This window comes from Gobius niger (genome assembly GCF_951799975.1).
Source record: "Gobius niger genome assembly, chromosome: 5".
Classification (NCBI taxonomy): Eukaryota; Metazoa; Chordata; class Actinopteri; order Gobiiformes; family Gobiidae; genus Gobius; species Gobius niger.
This window is the reverse complement of record NC_136856.1, coordinates 16,674,681-16,694,710: the sequence shown is the minus strand read 5'-3', so window position 1 is coordinate 16,694,710 and position 20,030 is coordinate 16,674,681. Positions and strand designations below refer to the sequence as shown.

The 20,030-nt window shown below is 40.5% G+C and overlaps 1 protein-coding gene across 1 annotated transcript; it reads right to left on the bottom strand.

The window, feature by feature from the left end:
- Positions 1–19,922, bottom strand: abcb7 (ATP-binding cassette, sub-family B (MDR/TAP), member 7). Its single transcript, XM_079557342.1, has 16 exons — positions 19,719–19,922; positions 18,936–19,016; positions 18,764–18,841; positions 17,408–17,527; positions 13,080–13,212; positions 11,517–11,785; positions 10,256–10,344; positions 10,054–10,141; positions 8,662–8,836; positions 8,048–8,205; positions 4,426–4,589; positions 4,182–4,311; positions 3,745–3,916; positions 3,006–3,109; positions 2,361–2,468; positions 1–1,203 (listed from the first exon to the last, which is right to left on the bottom strand). Exons 1-16 carry the CDS (start codon positions 19,866–19,868, stop codon positions 985–987), a joined length of 2,238 nt encoding a protein of 745 aa, XP_079413468.1. The 5' UTR covers positions 19,869–19,922; the 3' UTR covers positions 1–984.
- Between the last annotated feature and the right edge of the window lie 108 nt (positions 19,923–20,030).

The following is a 20,030-nucleotide window of genomic DNA, read 5'->3' as shown; positions in this document are numbered from 1 at the left end:
AAATATATTCACACAATAGACAAATCAGAATAATACAAGCTGTACATAGTCTCAATAGACAACTATTTGTATTATCGGTGGATAGATTATTCGGAAAAGGTGCCACACACCAAAGGTTTCCTCAGAAATAAGGACATAATGCACTGAAATCTTCACAAATAAGCGTCAAACCAATTAATTTCGAAATGGTTAAAACAACCAACATAGTTTTCATCAGAATTCACCAATGTTAAAAGGTCAAGTTGAAAAAAGAAAACATTCCCTGTGAAGGTTTTGTAATTTCTCATTACTCACTTAATGAGTGATTGACTTTAGTTACAGTGTATTTAATAACAGATATAGGCCTATCAAACATCTTCAATAAATATTTCTTGTATGCAGTGGTGCACAACTGAAAATTTCAGCTTTGGCGGCAACTGTGAGACAATACTGTCCTGATTATTTCGCAGGACATAATCAAGAAAACTGACAGTGCAAGGTTAGGCAGACAGGATTTGATTCTGTCTGTATTTGATTCTGTAGAAAATAACAGACTCAAATACAGACAGTTCAATTCATTTGATTAGAATAAAAACTGTCCATATGATATGTGTTCAAAATAAATTAAAATATAAAAACATCTATGAGTTGTGTCCATGTCCAGACATGTATCATCATATTTGTTTGTCTTAAACCTGATGTCAGAAATGAGGAGTTGTGGGGCAGCCATGTTGGCTAGCAGATGTCTTAAACACACATATGCGACACACAGGTCTCTTTATACATGGTTTCAGCTGAGGAAACTGGCACTCAGCTCTCTGGACAGCAGCCAGTGCTAAATGCACAGGCTTCCAGTTCTGATCCTCCTCAGTCTCTCTGATGAATGGTGCCCATCACAGACGGCAGGGGAGTCACTAGGGAGGGGCTGTAATGGAGCTGTGGAAGGGCTCCCTCCTCCATAGACCAGGTATTCCAGTGCAGGCCTCTGAATGTGATGTCCCTCTCTCAGCAGGAGCAGTTCCCACAGCCCTTCACACTGTTGAGGATCTCCTCCTGCAGCTTCTTCCTCTCTTCCTCCTTTTGGGACAAGCGCTTAACTGGTGCCTCGGGGCTGGGCCGGCTGCTGTTCAGGATTTTACTGTTTTGTGTGTTCCACAGGTCTGCATACAAACTGTTGGAAGAACTGAGGAGGGTCTCGTGGGAGCCTCTTTCTGCCACCTTACCCTGAACAAAAAAATACCAATAATTAAATCATGTCAATAAGGCTGTAATCCTGGTGGACAGCTGCTTGGGCAGCGTAAACACTGACTCTTTACTTATTATCTTGTAGCACACAACAGTGACCACACTGCAGAGAAGTATGCTCCCCTAGAATCCTTAACGCCTCCCCAACAACTGTTGCATTCTCACAAAAATATGGCTCTCGCACACATACGCACTGCCACACAGACCAAACACACTTGCCTCCCACACAGTGCAACACAAATGAAGCCACCCCTTCCCCCACTTTACATGAGCGTGCAGAGGTGTTGGCATCATCTTTAGTGCACCCAAGATGAACATGTGACTCCTTCCGCTCGTTATTTTAATGAGCACCCCAGGCAGTCCTCGGCTGGTGACACCAGCAAACACTGGAGATATGACAGGCAAACATGCCTTCTCACCACACGCCTCTGATCCCTCCCATCTGACTGTAAAACATGGAGCCACAAATGGCCACTTGCCGTTGTTCAAAGAAAACGATTCTCTGGTCAGCTACAAGGCGTGAGAATAAAATGTCACTTTGTGTTTTACTTTAACTTATGATGCACGATGTAGCTATTTGTGCCTTAAATGTTAAACCCGAGGCTGCTGCACACTGCAACAACATAGTGCCTTCACCTAGATAATTAGACCGTAGCACCATAAGCTTTCTTACCCTAGGCTTAAAGAAAGAGGTAAAAACTGTGAAAAACAAATCAATTAAAAAGACATGTCTTGGTCACGGCCACATCAGTGCTTAGAAGATGGGCCATACATTATGAGTCAGCTAGTTGGGCCTGACTGCTTTAATGAGTCCTTAAGGAGAAAATGATATGTACACATGGATCATACAGTGTTACAGTGAATGTTACAGAGAAAACAAAGTGTTTTTCACGTAAATTGAAAAGAGAAAACTGGAAATAAATGATGGTCAAGCAGAGATTTGCTCTGATGTTAGACAGGACACACTGAGCTTTACAGACACACCATTTCCTTTTCAAGTAATTAGGCGGGATTATCACCATGTGGTGTTTTAAAATTACGACCTTGGACATTATTTGCCTCCTTGAACTGCAATTTTAAACTATTCCTGATAAGAAAAGCAAAAAAAGAGGAAATGTACCACTTGGGGCTCTTACCTCACGAAGCACAATGATTTCATCGGCGTCTACAATAGTTGAAAGCCTGTGGGCAATGAACACCGAGGTCCTGTCCTTCACCATATCCTTCATCGAACTCAGAATGTTCTGGGACAAGACAAACACAATACCAATGTCAAGCTTTATAAGAGGACCACTTAATCCATAGAAATACTCTTTGAGGCATTAATACGAGACCAAAGACAATGTGAAAAACATGGCATGAATGACAGCATATATATGATATATAAAGCAACAATAACCTTCACATCTTTCATTTTCTTTGTTTAAGATTGTGATTAGAAGTCTATATCCTCAAACAGTCTTGAATAACTCAAATTAAGCAACAAATCTACAGAAACTTCACATTTACACTTATATATATTAGATAAATTACTATAGCATTATATCTCCACATTTTCAAACTGCAGATAATGTGGAGAAACAGCTGCAGGTGACCAGAGACATACAGAAACAGAGTCTTTTTTCAGCAAATTGAGCAAATTGAAAGTTAACATATGGGCAGGTACGAGGAGCTGCATTACGGTGTATTAACAGCAGGTGATGAAGTGGTCTTGGTAAATGTGCATGCACATAAAGGATGCTATAAGAGCACGTTTAGTGAGTAATTTTTTCAAAACACACCTCTTCTGTAATGGAGTCGAGGGAGGAAGTTGCTTCATCATACAGGAGAATGGGTGGCTGTTTTAATATGGCACGAGCAATGGCAACACGCTGCTTCTCTCCCCCTAAAACAAGCAGTCAACAAGGACAGAAGAAATCATATTGGTGGACACAGAAATTTCTTTCTCAAAGCATCGAACAAACATTTAGAGCACGATATTGATACCAGTTTAAACGTATTTAAAACTGGATCCGAGGCAGCGCTGAAATACTATCTGATCATCTGAAAGTGATTAGCATTCAGTCAGTAATACAAAGTCACAGACAGTGGTCACACAGTAAACTAATGCAAGGTTTGCCTTTATTTTGTCCTTACTTGCTCTCCATATAAAGACGTCTGTGTTCTCAGTAATTGTGTGTCGAATGCTGAGTGCAAGTGCTCAATCTGTTTACGTGGGCTAAATGAGTTGAATGATAATTGCAGCCAAATACTACACAGCCTTCTGCATCTAGACAACTCGAGGCACGATAAGCAAAAAGGAAGTAAATAAAAGGTTTTCTATAAAATGCATACGTGTATCATTTACCAAGCGTTTGCTCATGTGTAAGATGAGGATAATTTGCAAAGGTGGATCAGCAGCAGTTATTAGCGTAGCATTCTCATATTTATATATTAGATTTGGGGCCGTAATCTTGATAAATGACCCCCAGAGAATTACAACACAAAGCCCAACATTTAGCATATTTAAGAGACAGATACCTGACAGCTTCAAACCCCGCTCCCCGACCTGGGTGTCATAGCCATGGGGCATCTTGAGGATAGCATCATGAAGGCCTGCGAGGCGCGCCACTTGGTACACCTCCTCTGCAGTGGCGTTGATGTTCCCGTACTGCAGGTTGTAGAAGATGGTGTTGTGGAAGAGCACAGCATCCTGAAGACAACAGTTCAGAGCATTTTTGCAGCTTAGACACAAATAGAGGGCTGCAGATAAAAGACGGGTAGGAGGCAGAGAGAAACGCAAATGACAAAAATACAGTTCATGTACCATCTGTTCAGATCAGCCTGAACCCAATGCAGCGGAAGCTTTACTGGAGGTGGATTTAATGTCCTTTAACTTCAGCTTTTCAAATAATTGTACTTATAATTTAGATTTTAATAGATTTTTTTTTTTCTGTAAGTGAAGAAGAGTGTCAGACCTGAGGCACAACCCCCAAAGCTTTTCTCAAGCTGTCAAGGCTGACTTCTCTGATATTCTGCCCAGCGATGTAGATGTTCCCCTGCTGCGGCTCATAGAAGCGGAACAACAGCCGCATAATGGTGCTCTTCCTGAAACCAAACGTGGAACAAATAATCAGCATCGCCCTGCGTCGTCCTGATGACATCAGGAGATAACATGGGCTGCTCATAAAAATGAAGCACAACACGCAGATGGTTACTTACCCTGACCCGCTGCCTCCAACTATAGCCACCTTTTTACCCGCGGGTACGTCGAAAGTCACTCCATTTAAAATCTTTTGGCCCTCCATGTATTCAAAGTAGACATCTTCAAAGCGAATAGTGGCCTCCTGTGGTGCGATGGTTAAGGCTGGGGCAAGATCCTTCTCCTAGAGCAAATCATCAGAGGGATTAGACGATTGAGACAGAAAAAAAAGGGGATATAGAAGAGTCATTGGCATAAGGCGCTGTATGATGCAATGATAGTCCAACACCTTGTAAAAGAGGTTAATACTGAACACGGAGCCTCCACTTGCTCCACAAAGCTGTGGTCCTGAACGCTAATGCAAGAGAGTGTTTTCAAAGGCCATATGGACCTCGGCACAAAGGACAACAATACAGCATTTTTTTTTATTTTTTTTTAGTTAATGTGGAATGTTAATGTGAACAACCTTTTAGAGACATTTTAAGTGAGAAACTATTGTTCAAGCAGATTTTACACACAGCGCTTTGTGTGATTATTCACCTTCTTCCGCCCCGCCCACTTTTGCCACTTTTTGTTTTGTCTCGGCACTTCTGGTCGAGCGCGAAGCCCGTTCATTTAAACGGAGACTGAGGGAAAATATTCTCCGCTCAAATCTGATGTTTAGTAGATTGATTTGTGTAAACTGACCAATGTTCATTTGCACCAACAAGTCAACACTGCACCGTTTCTCAGCGCGGCCGAAAAACGGCTTTTGTTTTCGTGTGGTAACTGATTTTATGTGGACTTCTCCAGTCCCATGTTAACAGATAGGAGAAAATTAATGGCGGCGCCCACGCGAACCTCCGGAATGAGGTGAATAGACCAAGCATTTGCGGCTATAATAAAGACTTTTATGTAGTAACAATATTCAGTTCAGTGTTGCAAAAGGGTGGACTGGGCAGCGAGTTTATAGGGATAAATTTGACAATTCAGGCAAATTACTGAATCCTTGGTTCATCCCTCAACAGCAGCAACCAAGACCATTTTGTAAACATTTTGACGGTGCTATAAATGTAAAAATATACAGTACACTACTTGAGTGTGACACAAAGAGTGAAAATGCTCCTATATGGTATAAAACCTTGGGCAGAGGCTGCCCTTTGACCCTGTGCCCAACAACAATATGCTACTTTAAGTATTTTTAGAAAATGGCTTCACAACTCCTCTGCACTGATGTCACACTGGCAAATCAAGACAGCAGGGTGAACAACATACAGTGTACTTTGTTTTCATGGTGTGAAAACTACCATGTAGAAAAATCTAGCTCTCATTATACTGGCATTTAGCAAATGGAAATAAGTCTTAAAAATCTAATTGACCTAAAACAGTAAAAGCATGTTTCTCATTTCATGTCAGACAGTGAGAAAAAAAATGCAAATGTGTCTTTCTATAAAGTGCATGTAAACTAGGACTAAACGATATGGACAAAATTTCATATCTTGATATTCATGCCAGATATCTCCATATCGATACGATACAATATAACTATGGGTCAGGTGAAAAACAAGCATTTTTCAGAAAATTAAAAACATAATACAAAAGAGGGAAGTTTTATTGATGAAAATCTAAATCGTTTTTATCTTTCTTTTTCGATTTTAATGTTTTGAATGTTCATATCTTGATATCGATATGAAAACAATGAATCTTTCAGCCCTAATGTAAATATCTGGTTCCCGGTTAAAACTGGAGATTAATTAATCTCCTGCTCACTGAGGCAACCATAACTCTCAAAAAACACATAGACCAAGACTAGCTGCTTTACAAAGTGTATCCACTACACAATATATATAAATAAATAAATAAAACTCTCAAAGAATGATTCACGCTCAATATTAAGCCCAAGCAGTTAATTCTTTAGGTACTAGCAAGAGCAATGTAGGAGCTCGAAATGTTGACCAATCTAGAGCTTCTGCATTGGACAAAGAGAAGATAAACCAATAAACATCAAATCTATGCAGAACAAAAGATTTCAAGATCGACTTTGTCATAAACCAATTGTTTATACCTTTGGTATAAACCAAAATGTGACAAAAGAATCCAAAACCCTATAATTAAGTTCTCATGTGAAATTGCACAAGCCATTCACAAACGCCTCAAAATTAATGCCCCCTCCCTTCCATCTTGTCCCATTTGGAATAATCCGCTCTTTACAGCTGGTGGACAACCCCTTGTTAATGATTAATGGAAAAATAAAAATATTAGGACATTGGGACAAATATTGCATGGGGAGGAAATGATGGCATTCCAACAACTTAAAACAATATTTAATTTAAGCGACAGGCATGGCTTTCAATATATGCAGCTTAAAGCTATTCTCTCTAGTTTCCAATTTACTAATACAAATGAATACCTGGACCACCAACTCCAAACTGCAGTAAATGGCCGTAACACTGTTTCAAGACTGTATAAGTTATTAAGTCATGACTTTTTTGAATGTTGCGGGGCTATTATGGAACAATGGGAGAAGGATCTAGAGATAAATATAACCAAAGAAGATTGGGAGACCATACTAAGACAGTCAAATTACAGCTCAAAATGCGTGAGATACAAACTGATACAACTCAAGATTCTATTCAGATCATACATCACCCCACAGAAAATACATAAAATGAATAGTAGTGCCTCAGATTTATGTTGGCACGGTTGTGGCATGACTGGGACTCTTATCCATCTACTTTGGGAATGCCCTGAAGTGGAAAACTTTGGGGAAAAATTAAAGATGTTTTATGTCAAACACTCAAAGTAAATTTCCAGTTATGCCCACTAGTAGCCATTTTGGGGGAAAATGTGGAAGGTGTGGACTCCAGAATAACTCAAAGAATAATTTCTTCAGCGTTTCTCTCAGCAAAGCGCACTATCCTTATTAATTGGAAGGTACGGAAACAAAATTGTTTTCAGCTTGATAAATGGCTGGGATACTTGGATCTTCTCTCCATGGAACAAGCAGCTCTAGCGCTCGAAGACTTGAGTGAAGAGCACCCTAACGTATTTAACTTAGTATGGTCTGCACTAAAACAAACAAATATATAGAATTAATGGCCTTTATGGAAAATGTGAAAATAACTGTCTGAGTTAAACAAATTATGAATGTCTGCATGATGATTTGTCCGTCTTGTCTTGTCTTGTTGACAGGTATGGCATCAATATGTGGGAAGGTGTGTTTTGTCTTTGTAGGGCATTTGTAAGTTGTACTCTGTCTGCCAACCTACCCCTCCTTTCCCTCCCTATGTTGTCCATTGTCATTGTGTCATTTTTGTTTGTGGAATGTATAAGTTTGTCTTTTATGTCTGTTATTGTCAAAAAAAAAAAAAAAAAAGGTCGACTTTGTCAATAAGCACCGTGTGACGGAACACAAACTGATATGGTTCCCTCGCAGAATGTGGTAAAGTCCATATTTACAAATGAGTCAGCAACAAATGAGGAAACATCAAGAAGACCCTGCTCCTAATCACTCTATATATCGTTATTACTATGTTACAAGATGCAAGTCTTTTGTCATAACTAAATAGTGATTGTGAAATGTTCTCACATACTGTGAGTTGGATGAGACAAGGTTTTAAAAGGCAGGATTTAAGCTGCATCCACAGCTCACAAACAGGTTACCTTGATCTTGGTGTCAACGCTGAGCAGAGTGAACAGAGTGTTCATGTCTATTAGCGCCTGCCTTGTCTCTCTGTACACTGTACCCAGGAAGTTGAGCGGGAGAGAGAGTTGGAAGAGCAGGCCATTCACCATCACCAGGTCTCCCACTGTCATTGTGCCTAGACAACAACACAGCATCTTACACGGATGGCACACTCCATCTACTGAAACTATAGCGGCAATCATTGGAGAATGTATCTGAAAATAAATAACTTTCATTCCAGCTCTGAAAGCAAACAAAGGCTGAAAGTGTCCAAATCTCCTGCTGTGATTTCATTTTCTGCATCAAGACCATTTTATTTTCTATTCATGGAACTTTTTCATCCTCACTGTGTTTTGTTCCCATTTTGTTTCAATTATTCAGTTCACTTAGGGTTTACCTGCAGTTTTCTAATTGTCTGATGCTTGAGTACCGCATATTTCTCCTATTGTGTTTCTGTCACTGATCCCACGCATACAGGAGTCACACAACGCATTTTGTTGATACACACTCTCATGAGCTTATGATGATTACCAACTCAGCAAACCCACGCCTCTCACTTCACAAGCTTTGTGCAAAAACAAGGTTCACTCACCTGCACTGATGCCCTTGCTCGCCAATATCATAATGCCGGTGAGGCCGACACTGAAAATGGCGCTTTGGCCAAAGTTGAGCATAGCCAGAGTGGTCGTGGTTTTCAAAGACGATGACTCATAGATCTTTAGGAATCCATCATACCTTTCAGCTTCATACTTCTCATTGTTGAAGTACTACAGACAGGTGAGAGGAAATCATCAGGGTCAGAGAGAAATGAACAAGTGGAAAAAAATTACAAATATTGCACACAGTCAGAAAGAAGTTTGCTATCCCTTGGGGCTATATTTGTTCTGCATCACCAATTTGTATTGAAATTTGAGGCTGTTTCTTTACTTCCTAAGCCCAGTCTTTTCCAGATTTTTAAAAACCTCGGGAGGGAAAACTCCACAATCTGTTCAGGACAGGAAATCACATGTGTATTCCATAAAAGCAAACTCACTACGAGCAACTACAGTGGCATTTCCCACACGTCTCCATTTACAATGCTTGTTGATGACAAAGCAAGTGTGACTTTAAAAGCTACTTCACACAAGCAACTCTAATTTTGATTAAAGTACAAGGCTCTAGTTTACTAGAAAAAAAAATCTAGGAATCAAGTGATGAGCATCATCCCAAACAACAGGCCTCTAACTCTGCTGCCAATTACCTAATGCTGAGGTTTAGTTTGCACCATTGTTTACTGCTGTGGTTAAGTGGGCGATTCGCTTCTCCTGCTCACGGCACTGGAGCAGTGCTACTACAGACAGGCTGAAGCATTTACATATAAAGAAAAGCAGGAATCTGACAAAAGACAGAAAGTAGCACACAGAGGACAAACTGAAACTGAGGCAGCCACCGTGTGGTGTTCAGGTTTCCAGCCAGCCCTTTGTGAAAGTGGAACGGATTTCTGAGTGGGCGGAGATCTAATTACATATGCACACTCACATCTAGCGTGATGCTAAATCAGGCCACATTGACACAGATGACACAAAATAACACTCAACAAACGTTAAGAAAAACAAGACGCCACATAACGCAGCACAGAAAATTGCATGGATCTGTAACACATAATACATCTAGACAAGAGCCCACAGCGAAGCACCAAAAACGAGAGGATTATGAGAGCGCGGCGTATGAGAAAAAGTTTTCACAATTAGATTTTTGTCTTCAGTGCCCCAAATAAACCTCCATTGTTAGGTTTAACCCTGGAATAAGAGTAACCACAGTAATGCAATTCAAATTTTACAGTACACATGACATAATTGATGTTGTGTAGCTGAAACTTTGCTTACAGCAGCAATTATAAATAAAAAATTCTTTCAAAGATCTGTGCTTTTGCAATAGAAACGTTTGTAATATCTAACATGTTGCTATGCCTCAGACTGACAATAAAAATGACACATCGTCTTACCTTAACAGTTTCATAGTTCAGAAGGGAGTCAATTGCGGCATTTCCAGCTTCATTGTCCGCTTTGTTCATTTCAATTCGGAATCTCGTCCTGTGAAGGAAAAAATGTGCATTCTTTGCTTAGTGAGTCACCAGGTTAATGTTTTTACAATCGCTATATCTTCAGGAAAATATGAATATATAATGCAAAAAATATCATTGTTACCTCCACTGGGTGAAGAGAACGGTGAAGAGGGTGTATGCTGATAAAGTACCCAAGGCTACTGCAGCAAACTGTCCACCACATTTGTAATACTGCGGAGAGACATCAGTCAGTCGAAGCAAAGCATCACTTACTACATGCTCTGAGTGACTCTGGCACACATCAGAGCACATCAGTACCACAAGGCCATCTGAAAATGTTTGGACCATTCCTCTACGAAATTGAGGGTTACGAATGGAGAATGAAAAAAGGAAGTAATCATGCTAATGCACAGGCTATTTAGGCAATGAAGTCTGCACTCATTACAAGCAAGACGATGTTAGGGCTTTCAGTGGAATGATAACATAAAGCTATAGATGGCCTTCTTTCACTGGTTGACTTAAGAAGGCAGCAGCTGTCTCAGGTCGTAATACACAGAAGGAAATTAGCCTTTGGAAGTGCAGTACTAGTTACTTTAAGTGTGGGGTTGTCAGACTCAGGATTATTTGATTTTTACTTTTGTTATAAATGTAAAATCCAAACACAGAAACAAGAACTTTGAAATTAACAAAGCAGCAAAAACACCAAATGAAGTATAGATGTTTAAATCACAACATTTCATGAGGTTATCATTTTGGTCATACCAATCATTTTGTTTCCCTTCCAAGCATCGTAACAATGACATTTGGAGTCTGGCCTACCTAAAACCCCGTCAGGCTCAGGAAGTACATTTCCCGTTTAAAGACATGAAAGATGACACGAACAGAAGACAGTTCATAGTGACAAAAGTGGTAAATACAGAGGGATTGAACATCTAAAAACTGTAATAACACACAATCCACAAAGTCAAGTTTTTATGACAGAGAAACAAACGCTCTTTAGGGCTCAGTTTTGTGCGTTGTGCTGTGACAGCTGTGCCAAGTACTGGCTTCGGAAGCTCGCACGCCACAATTTCAGATGTAGGAGCAGGGCAAACCATGTATAACGCTTATGAGAGGGCAAGTTTAAGGGCATTATTTTTATTCAATAGAACTCCTTAGAAAATGTAATAGTCGATGGTGCATTTATACCTTCATGAATATGATATGTGGTAACGACTGACTATAACATGAATCCTGTTGACGGATCAGGAGTCAGTGTCACCACATAACAGAGTCGTTTCTGTAAAACTTTTTTTTCTTTTTATTATTAAAGCCTATGGAAAGAGTGAATGATAATTTACCTCCTGAACCCAGGTTTCAAGGCAGGCTCCATTTCTCATAAGTTGCCTTTAGGTTTAACTTACCAGAATGGCACTGACGAGCCCCATCTCGAACACTGTAGGTCCTAGATTGAAGATTAGTGCACTGAGGACAAAGGAGATGCCCCTGGTGCCGCGGTCGATGGCCTTGGACAGGGCGCCCGTTTGGCGGCTAAGGTGGAAACCAAGGTCCAGGTTGTGCAGGTGAAGGAAGACATTCTTAGCAATTCGTCGAATTGAGCTCTGGGCCACTTTGCTGAACACAGTGTTCCTCAGCTCATTGAAAAGGGCTGCACAAGCCCGTGACACACCATCTGTGGTAGTGAAGAAACAGTCAGTTTAGCACACCTGCTGTGAGAGGCAGGGGGAATTCAACAGGGACTGATGCTCTCAACACAAAATCCACCCTTACTGAGCAGAGTTAGAGAGCACTTCAGGGTGAAGTTTGTTTTGACCTGTCCCTTCCTGAGTTTATCTAAGAGGGAAGGGAAAAGTTGAGGCACTTCGATCTTGATTAAACCTAAAGTAAAGAACTAAGGTGTTCTTCCATGTCTTGTGTCCACACTGCTGAGCTGGAGTGGCAGCCGCCACTCGCCTTTGTAATTACAGTGATGGACGCAGTCGGCAACCTCACCATTATGGCACTGCGGTGCTCAAGAAAAGAATGAAACAAGACTGTGCACAGAAATATAATGTAAGGTTTTAAAAAACAGACAAGTGTGCTCTACAGGTATGTTACATGTACAACTTCAGCGAATGGAAGTGTAAGAACTGAATGTCATCTTCCTGTTACAATTACATCTGTGAATAAAACGCTCGAGTTATAATTGTTCTATTGCTCGGTCTTCATGGGGCTGTAATGTGGCGTTAAATGGGAAGCTCATCTAATAAACGTCATGTCCAAATCTGACAAGGAAGAATGAGCTTTTTAGCTTTCAAATGTCACATATCACAGACCGTTGCACGGCTCACAAATAGAAAAACATATATCCTTTCTCCAAGTGTTTTTTCCTTTTTTCAGTAAAGCCACTCAGCCTATCTTGAGCTCTGTTCATGTGCTCCAATTATTTCACAAGGAGCATTAGTGTGCAAGACCTAACAGGCTCGTTATAATAAGTGGTTGCAAAGCGCAATGTACATTGTGCACCAACCGCTATGAGCCGAGGCCACAGAGACCTGCAGTAGGTGTCGCTATATTTGTTTTCTTCTTTCTTTAGTACAGCCTCAAACTCAACATGTGTAGTCTACATCTTGCCTCAGAAAAAGCATGCATTGTCACAAAAACGCTTCCATTTATGATTAAAAAGCCTCACGCAGACGCAGTAATTGAGATTGACCATTGTTAAGATTTTGATTTTGATTTGATTGATCAAATTTGATGAATTGCACCACCCTAACTCATACATTGTCAAAGGAACAGCTTCACAGACAATAAGGTTGTGTGGGTTTATAGAGGTAAACTGACTGTGAAAGAGCACAACGTAAATACTTGGAGGAGGATTTGGATATGAACGTTTGGGAAAGGTCAGATTGTTGATAACAGAGCGGGCCACAGTCCCATTGTGATGGGTGCAGGAGCAGCCAGTACGGGGCATGTCTGGGACTCACAGCCAATCAGCACGGTCGTTGCCATGGTAGCCACAGTGCTTGGCGCGTCATTCAGGTTGAGCATGTGTCCTGACATCTGGTTTAACTCGTCCACTGCATACTTAAACATGAAGGGCACCATCACGTTGGTGAGCTGGGAGGAGAGAGAGGGAAAGGCAGCGTGTTAGTCAGGCAAATGCTTAATAAACCATTTTCTCAGTCCTCTGAGTGACTACAACAGACAGATCCAAATTGTGTTCAGTGTTTAAGCTGCCTGTACAAAATATGTTAAATTAATTTATTTTCATTTCTTTGTGCTTTGTGCCTGCATGATGCTGTGGGTATTATTGTCTCTGGCTTTTGGGCTGTGGGTGAGGAGCTGGTGCTTCCTGCTAATGGAGTTGAAATGGTTATTATAGCTAATTAAAAGCACAGGGACAGCTGTGTGACTCAGGCGAGTCCGCTGCACATTAGGACGGCCAGCAAACAGCAGCTCACAGCTACGAGTTTTTATTTGAAAACCATTTCAGCTGACGCACTCTGCCCCACGCAGTGCAGAGCCTTTGTTAAGTTTTCTACCAATTTTCTATGCAGTTTGGAAAATTGTTTTTTTTAATCAAACATGAAAAACATCAACCCACCTAAATACAATTATAACATTAGTTAATTCATTAATAACCATTTGTATGAACATTTCAGCTGCATATTCTCTCCTAAGGCGTTCATCCACTGTTCACAACAGCTCTCATTTTATTCCTACACTGCTTAGATTACCTTAAGAAATCACTTTACTGTCTCCGTTTACTGTGCAAGATAACAAATGGTAAAAAGAAAAAAAAACCTGGACTACTGTTTTGTCTCACATCCTAGCAGGGCAGCAACACTCCACAGATGGAGAGCTCCCAAAAAAAATCTAATCAATCATGGTACTACATGTACAGTTGTGTAGCCACTTGTTTCATGTCAAGAAGGGCTAACACACTCAAAACTTCATTGGTAACCGCTAGCTCTCGCATGCTACTGCACGTCTGCTCAGCTCCAAATCAATTACACTGTCAATGATGATTATGAACAATTAAAGAATGACAGGATATGAGCCACATAAAGCTAAAACATGTGGCTTGCTAACATTGACTGAGTCGAATTAAAAACTTAAAAACTTTGTACTGTTTTGACTTCACTCCTGCACTCATTTGGCAATTAAATGTTTTGCCTCAGTGTCTGTTGTAGAGTCAGCGTACACACTCCAGATGATGAAATCATTATCAGTTACTAAATTAGATGGCAACAATTATTTCAATAAATGGGGGAGACAGTGGCGCAGGCGGTTGAGAGGGTCGTCTTAAACCCAAAAGGTTGACGGGTCGAATCATGGCTCCAACAGGTGCACGCTGTCAGTGTGTCCATGGGCAGGACTTCTTCACCAAACTTGCCTCCAGTGTCTGGCATGGGTGAGTGGTCGCTTTATAATAATTATCATAATAATATAATCATAATAATAATGTTTTTCACTTGCATTGTGCTTTTCAAGCCTGTGTTAAAGTTTCTCAAAGCACTCAATCATACTCGGTGGTGGCAATTTACTTACCACCAACACTTTAAGTGCCTAACGTAAGCAGAAAAGCACTATATAGATTGAGACCATTTACCAAATGATCAATCGATTAATCCAAGATGAATTAATTGTTTCAGCTCTACATCCAAGAAGCCTTATCAATTCAAAATTGGTCAGACTAGCGAGCACATTTACTCTGCACCTCAGCTCTACTCCAAGTTTCATTTGAGACTGGTCAAAGCTTCTTGGGTGAAGGGCAAAACTGTTCAGTCATATAGTTTAATAACATTATATTAGATACAAAGGGACAGGAAATATTTTTTTGAGCTAATACAAAATCAAGAGGCTCATAATGAGGTATTTGAAATGAAAATGTCACTGATTATATGGAGTGCAGAGGTGAGAGGGACTGTAGCCACACAATTATTCAGTTGATTTAAAAATTGCCTCTACACTGCCGGAGGTCTCGGTTCACACAGACAAAGTGGAGAAATCGAGGCTAACTCCAGCCACGCAGGAAAATGGAAGGAGAAGCTTTGATTGCATACGTGTCCTCTCCTCTTTTGTACACACTAGAGGGAGCCATGCTGAGCAGCCACAGGACGTACTTATTTAGGAGCTGTGAATTTGTGATTGTTTTCCAGGGTGTAAATTAGAGACCATCAACATAGAAACAGGAAATACATCACCAACTGATTGATGTCTGCAAGAATTTTTTGTTCCCAACAATCTGATTTTAACTTTAGTCAGTATTGCAAGTATACAGAAGACGTATCTTAAAACTAGACAGGCACATATTGCATATTTATGTAAGTATGTAGGTTAGTGATCTTGTCCATCAAATTTTGAATGGTTGCGATTATTTACAGCTGGCAGTGCTATATACTTTGCAAACATACATGTTTAAAATCTAGTAACCATGTAGTTAAGACCTCTACAAATGTTTCGGCTCCTGGACATGTGCACAATGAATTGAATCTTGATTTTCTAAGTTCAATTGCAGTTCTTTCCTTTTTTTTTTTTTTTTAAAGGTACACTGCATTACCAATTGATTTGGATGATGAACTAACATTTAAATGTCATATTTGGCTGCCTTTAGTCAATATCTCTACGAAATAAAGTAAAGTTACAAGTCAGGTCTTAAGAGAGGCGAGCCACTCACAGCAAACACAAAACATTTTTTGTATTTTTCTTTTTTCTCATAGTTAGTGGTTGTTGTGCAAAGTCAAACAACTGAATTTACTCTTTTTAAATTAAAATGAAAAAAGAAAGAACCAAAATGACCCTGATCAAAAGTTTACATAACCCAGTTCTTAATACTGTGTATTGCCCCCTTTAACATCAATGACTTGGATTCTTTTGTGGTAGTTGTGGATGGGTCTCTTTATTTCCTAGGATGGTAAAACTCCTGGGCTGTCTTACATGAACTACATGTTTGAGATCTCCCAGAGTGGCTCAATGATACTGAGATTAGGAGACTAAGATGGCCACTCCAGAACCTTCACTTTATTCTGCTGTAGCCAATGAGAGGTCGACATGGCCTTGTGCTTTGGATCCTTGTCATGTTGGAACGTCCAAGTGCGTCCCATGTGCAGCTTCCGGGCTGATGAGTGACACTTTTCCTCCACTATGCCAACAGAAAAATCAGTAACAACTGGCAAGAAAATTGTGGATGCATAGTAAAAAAAAACAAAAAAAACAAGAGATAACTTCTGCTTAAATACAGGACTCTCTAAAATGAAACATTGGTATAGCTGTTTCAAGATGCACAATAAGGAGGCAAAAATGGGCTGCATGGCCAAATCGCCAGAAGAAAGCCATTACTTTGCAAATACCACAAAGTATCCGCTTACAATATGCTACTGAAAACAGCACAGAGACGAGTCTCAACATTTGGAATGATGAAACCAAAACGGGACTTTTTGGCCACAACCATAAATGTTACATTTGGAGGTGAGTCAACAAGGCCTGTGAAGAACGGTTCACCATTCCTACACACAGAGGTGGGATCACTGATGATTTGGGGATGTGTGAGCTTTTGGTCAAAACTGATTTTCGTAAGAACACTGGAGGAAAAGTGTCACTCATCAACCTGGAAGCTGCACATGGAACGCACTTGGACGTTCCAACAGGACAACGATCAAAAGCACAAGGCCATGTCGACCTCTCATTGGCTACAGCAGAATAATGTGAAGGTTCTGGAGTGGCCATCTTAGTCTCCTGACCTCAGCATCATTGGGCCACTCTGGGAGATCTCAAATGCAGAGCTGCCTTAACCAATGGGCTAGCAGGGGCTGGAACCCAGGGGCCTTCCATAGTCAAGGGCCTATCAGATATCACTTTGTGGCATGACTAACCGTATGCGATGATTGCGCTGCGCTCCGATGTGTGTACCTAGAGTAGGCCCACCCCACCCGGCCCAGAGGGATACATTTAGGAGTAGCAGGGTTAAGGTTTTTGTGGGATTTAGGGTTAGGGTTTTATGCTAGCATTAGGGTTAGGGTTTGTGCTGAGGGGGTGGGGGCCTATGAGTACATTAAGGCGAGCCTGCTCAAACGTGCAGTTCATGCAAGACAGCCCAGGAATTTACAGGAACTGAATGACCTGTTTTACCATGCGGGAAAATAAAGAGGCCCATCCACAAGTACCACAAAAGAATCCAGGGTACATAAACTTTAGTTTTTTTTATAATATCATTCCTACATCATGTAGCCCTAGAACAAGGAATAGAACAAGTAAATTAAAATAACCATCTTTTGAAGCTCTGTATAACAAAATTTTCACCAAAAAGCACCTTAGCTCCAGCAAGAAGACCCAATGAGATGGCAACGCGAGCTCGAAGGTCTGGTCTATCTTTTGGCCACACATAGGACAGCATTGCAGACAGGATTTTGGCTGAATTCACCTCCGTCAACTGAGGAAAAAAATCTATTTAATCAAAACCACAACTCACAAGATGTACCTTAAAAAACAAAAATACTTTTGGGACAGACACATGGAAATGTAATGAAATATCAACAGAAGCCCCCCGGGAGACTTTGGGAGCAGCAGCAACAGCGAAGCCTCCAGGTGGACTTGGGGGTTCAACCTGACACTACAAGTCCCAAGAGAAGCCTGGGCTGTCATCCCAGCTGAGACTGCCAATGTGGCTGTTTACTCTCTCTCCTCTAAACACCTGCTACTGTGGCTACTGCGGGCCAAAGAATATGCAGTAATTCCATCTAATCCGCTCAATATGGTGGCACCCCGTTACAGCACTGTTGTATGGCACTATCTCCTAACAAATTATAGTGAAAATGTGCCAAACACCTGCCTTTAATCAAATACAATCAAGCATTAAGTGACACCGAGGATAGGCGAATTTACAGTTAATGCCCAATTAAAGAGGCTAATATTGTCCAGAAATAAAGGAGCCAAGTTTAGGTTTGCTTCGATATATGTTTTCCAGGACACTATTTCACGGCTTCATTACTGTAAAAAATAAGAATCAGGAAACTGCATTTTAGTATAACTTTTTACATCTTAAAGGAACCGGCCACCGTTTTTCAATACTGAGATATGTTCTTACCTGAGCTTATGCGTACCTGTTTGGTCTTTGTGCATGCGCTCAGACTTTACTGTGTGGACGTCGAAGTGCTCCTACAGTGTTATTATTACACCTTACAATACAGTACCCATTTGTATGCGCTTAGAAAATTGACATGTTTAATTTTGTGTAACTATGCTTGGATCAGGTAACTACTCACATAACCGTATTTAAATAGGGGAAATGTGGAAGAGCTTGGTCGCTTCTAACTTCACCCCCGTTTGGCCCCATAGAGGAGAGGAGGAGAGGCTAAATGCTAACAACATCTTTGGTCTTTTTGCGTGACTGAGGGCTCACGTAAAGATCAGACAGGTACGAATCAACTCGTCTAAGCTCAGGTAAGAACATATCTCAGCATTGAAAAACGGTGGCCTATTTCTTTAGGTTTACTATGAGTAGGGTGTTCATGGTTGATCAATTGATGCTTAATCGAAAAGATTAAAATAACAAAAAAAAAAGTGTAATCTATGTATTATCAAATTTCTATTATGCATATTTGTGCGGTTAACTAAAACTGCTCAACACTGTTTTATTGAGACTGGCTAAAATGTCACTGTGACTCACCACATTCTTTGGATCTGCATTCAAACGTCCTCCTGCGTTTCCATGCCAGCATGTTCTTTTCTCCATTATCTGTAAATGCTGTCAAACATACAAGGGCGAGTGTTAATTAGACACTTCCTCAAAGTAAAAATGACAGTACTACCACAGTACAACTGTATTAGAGTGCACTGACCCTGGCTGCCTCCAGGATGTGTCGACTGTTTCCATATCTGTTTGAAGTCCATGTTGCTGTTCTTTGGTTTGTTGCACCCAACTAAAACCACAGGACAAAAAAATCAATCAAAAACTTTCGCGCAATTTTGCAAGTAGAGACGGTAGGGAAAATGATAATAGTTTAACATTTGAGGACTAAATGAGTGTTTTTTTTCCTTTCTACAGAGTAAATCATGTCGTGATCAGCCTTATGTAAGCATACCTTTTGTATGACGCATTTCAAACGTTCAGATAATGAATAAAAAAACGTTCAGATGATGGGTTGTAACAGAAACTTAAAAAAAAAAAAATGTGATGTGCGAGAAGAACAAATACAAATCTACAGTTTTATCACAATCCCAAAAAGCAGTCATAGTGATTCTGAAGATTTTTCAAAACGTGTGTAAGAAGTGTCGTGGGTAAAGAAATCAACATGAATACCCCGCTTAGACGGTATCGACAATGGGGGGCCGAAAGACAGTACCTTATCTAACTTTTACCAAGCCACAGTCTGCCAGTGCTGATGTGAAACACGTGACTGATAAGCGACAACCACAAATACAGTAGTAGAAAGTAAAGCAAAGTGCTTATTTAAAGAATGACATCAGAAATCCTTTATTACACAGTTTTAAGATGATCGCAATTACCTCACTTCTTACTTCGGAAACTTTAGAGTAAGTTAATTAAGGCAAAATCCGTCCATCATTGGATGGATGTTACCAAAAACACAATGTCCTTTACAAAGTGCTGTATTTCCACTCACCAGATACGTATTTTGCTGTTTGTTTTCCACGCCGTTATCATTACGAGATCTATTCCAAACATGGTATGAACTTGTTTGTCGAAGAATACACGCCAATTTTCGTTTATGAAGGTAAAATCCACATTTTAGAGGGACCAACATCGGCGCCATGTTGACGAACCAGGAAGGTGGTCACTGGTCGCGCCGGCTACGTCATATCCGGTTTACGACGACGCTGTCAGCTAGCAAACAAGCACAGGGTGGATTATTTATTGTAAATTAAATGTTAATCTGACTTCTGCTGTAGTGTAGCGAAAGAATCTATTTTATGTT

Bases quoted from the DNA above. Each gene is read 5' to 3' on its own strand.
- abcb7 (XM_079557342.1), bottom strand. From the start codon at position 19,868: ATGGCGCCGATGTTGGTCCCTCTAAAATGTGGATTTTACCTTCATAAA. The intron at 10,345-11,516 runs GTAAGTTAAACC...GTCTCTCCGCAG, and splicing joins GGCTCGTCAGTGCCATTCTG to TATTACAAATGTGGTGGACA. The intron at 8,206-8,661 runs GTGAGTGAACCT...GTTGTTGTCTAG, and splicing joins GAGCAAGGGCATCAGTGCAG to GCACAATGACAGTGGGAGAC.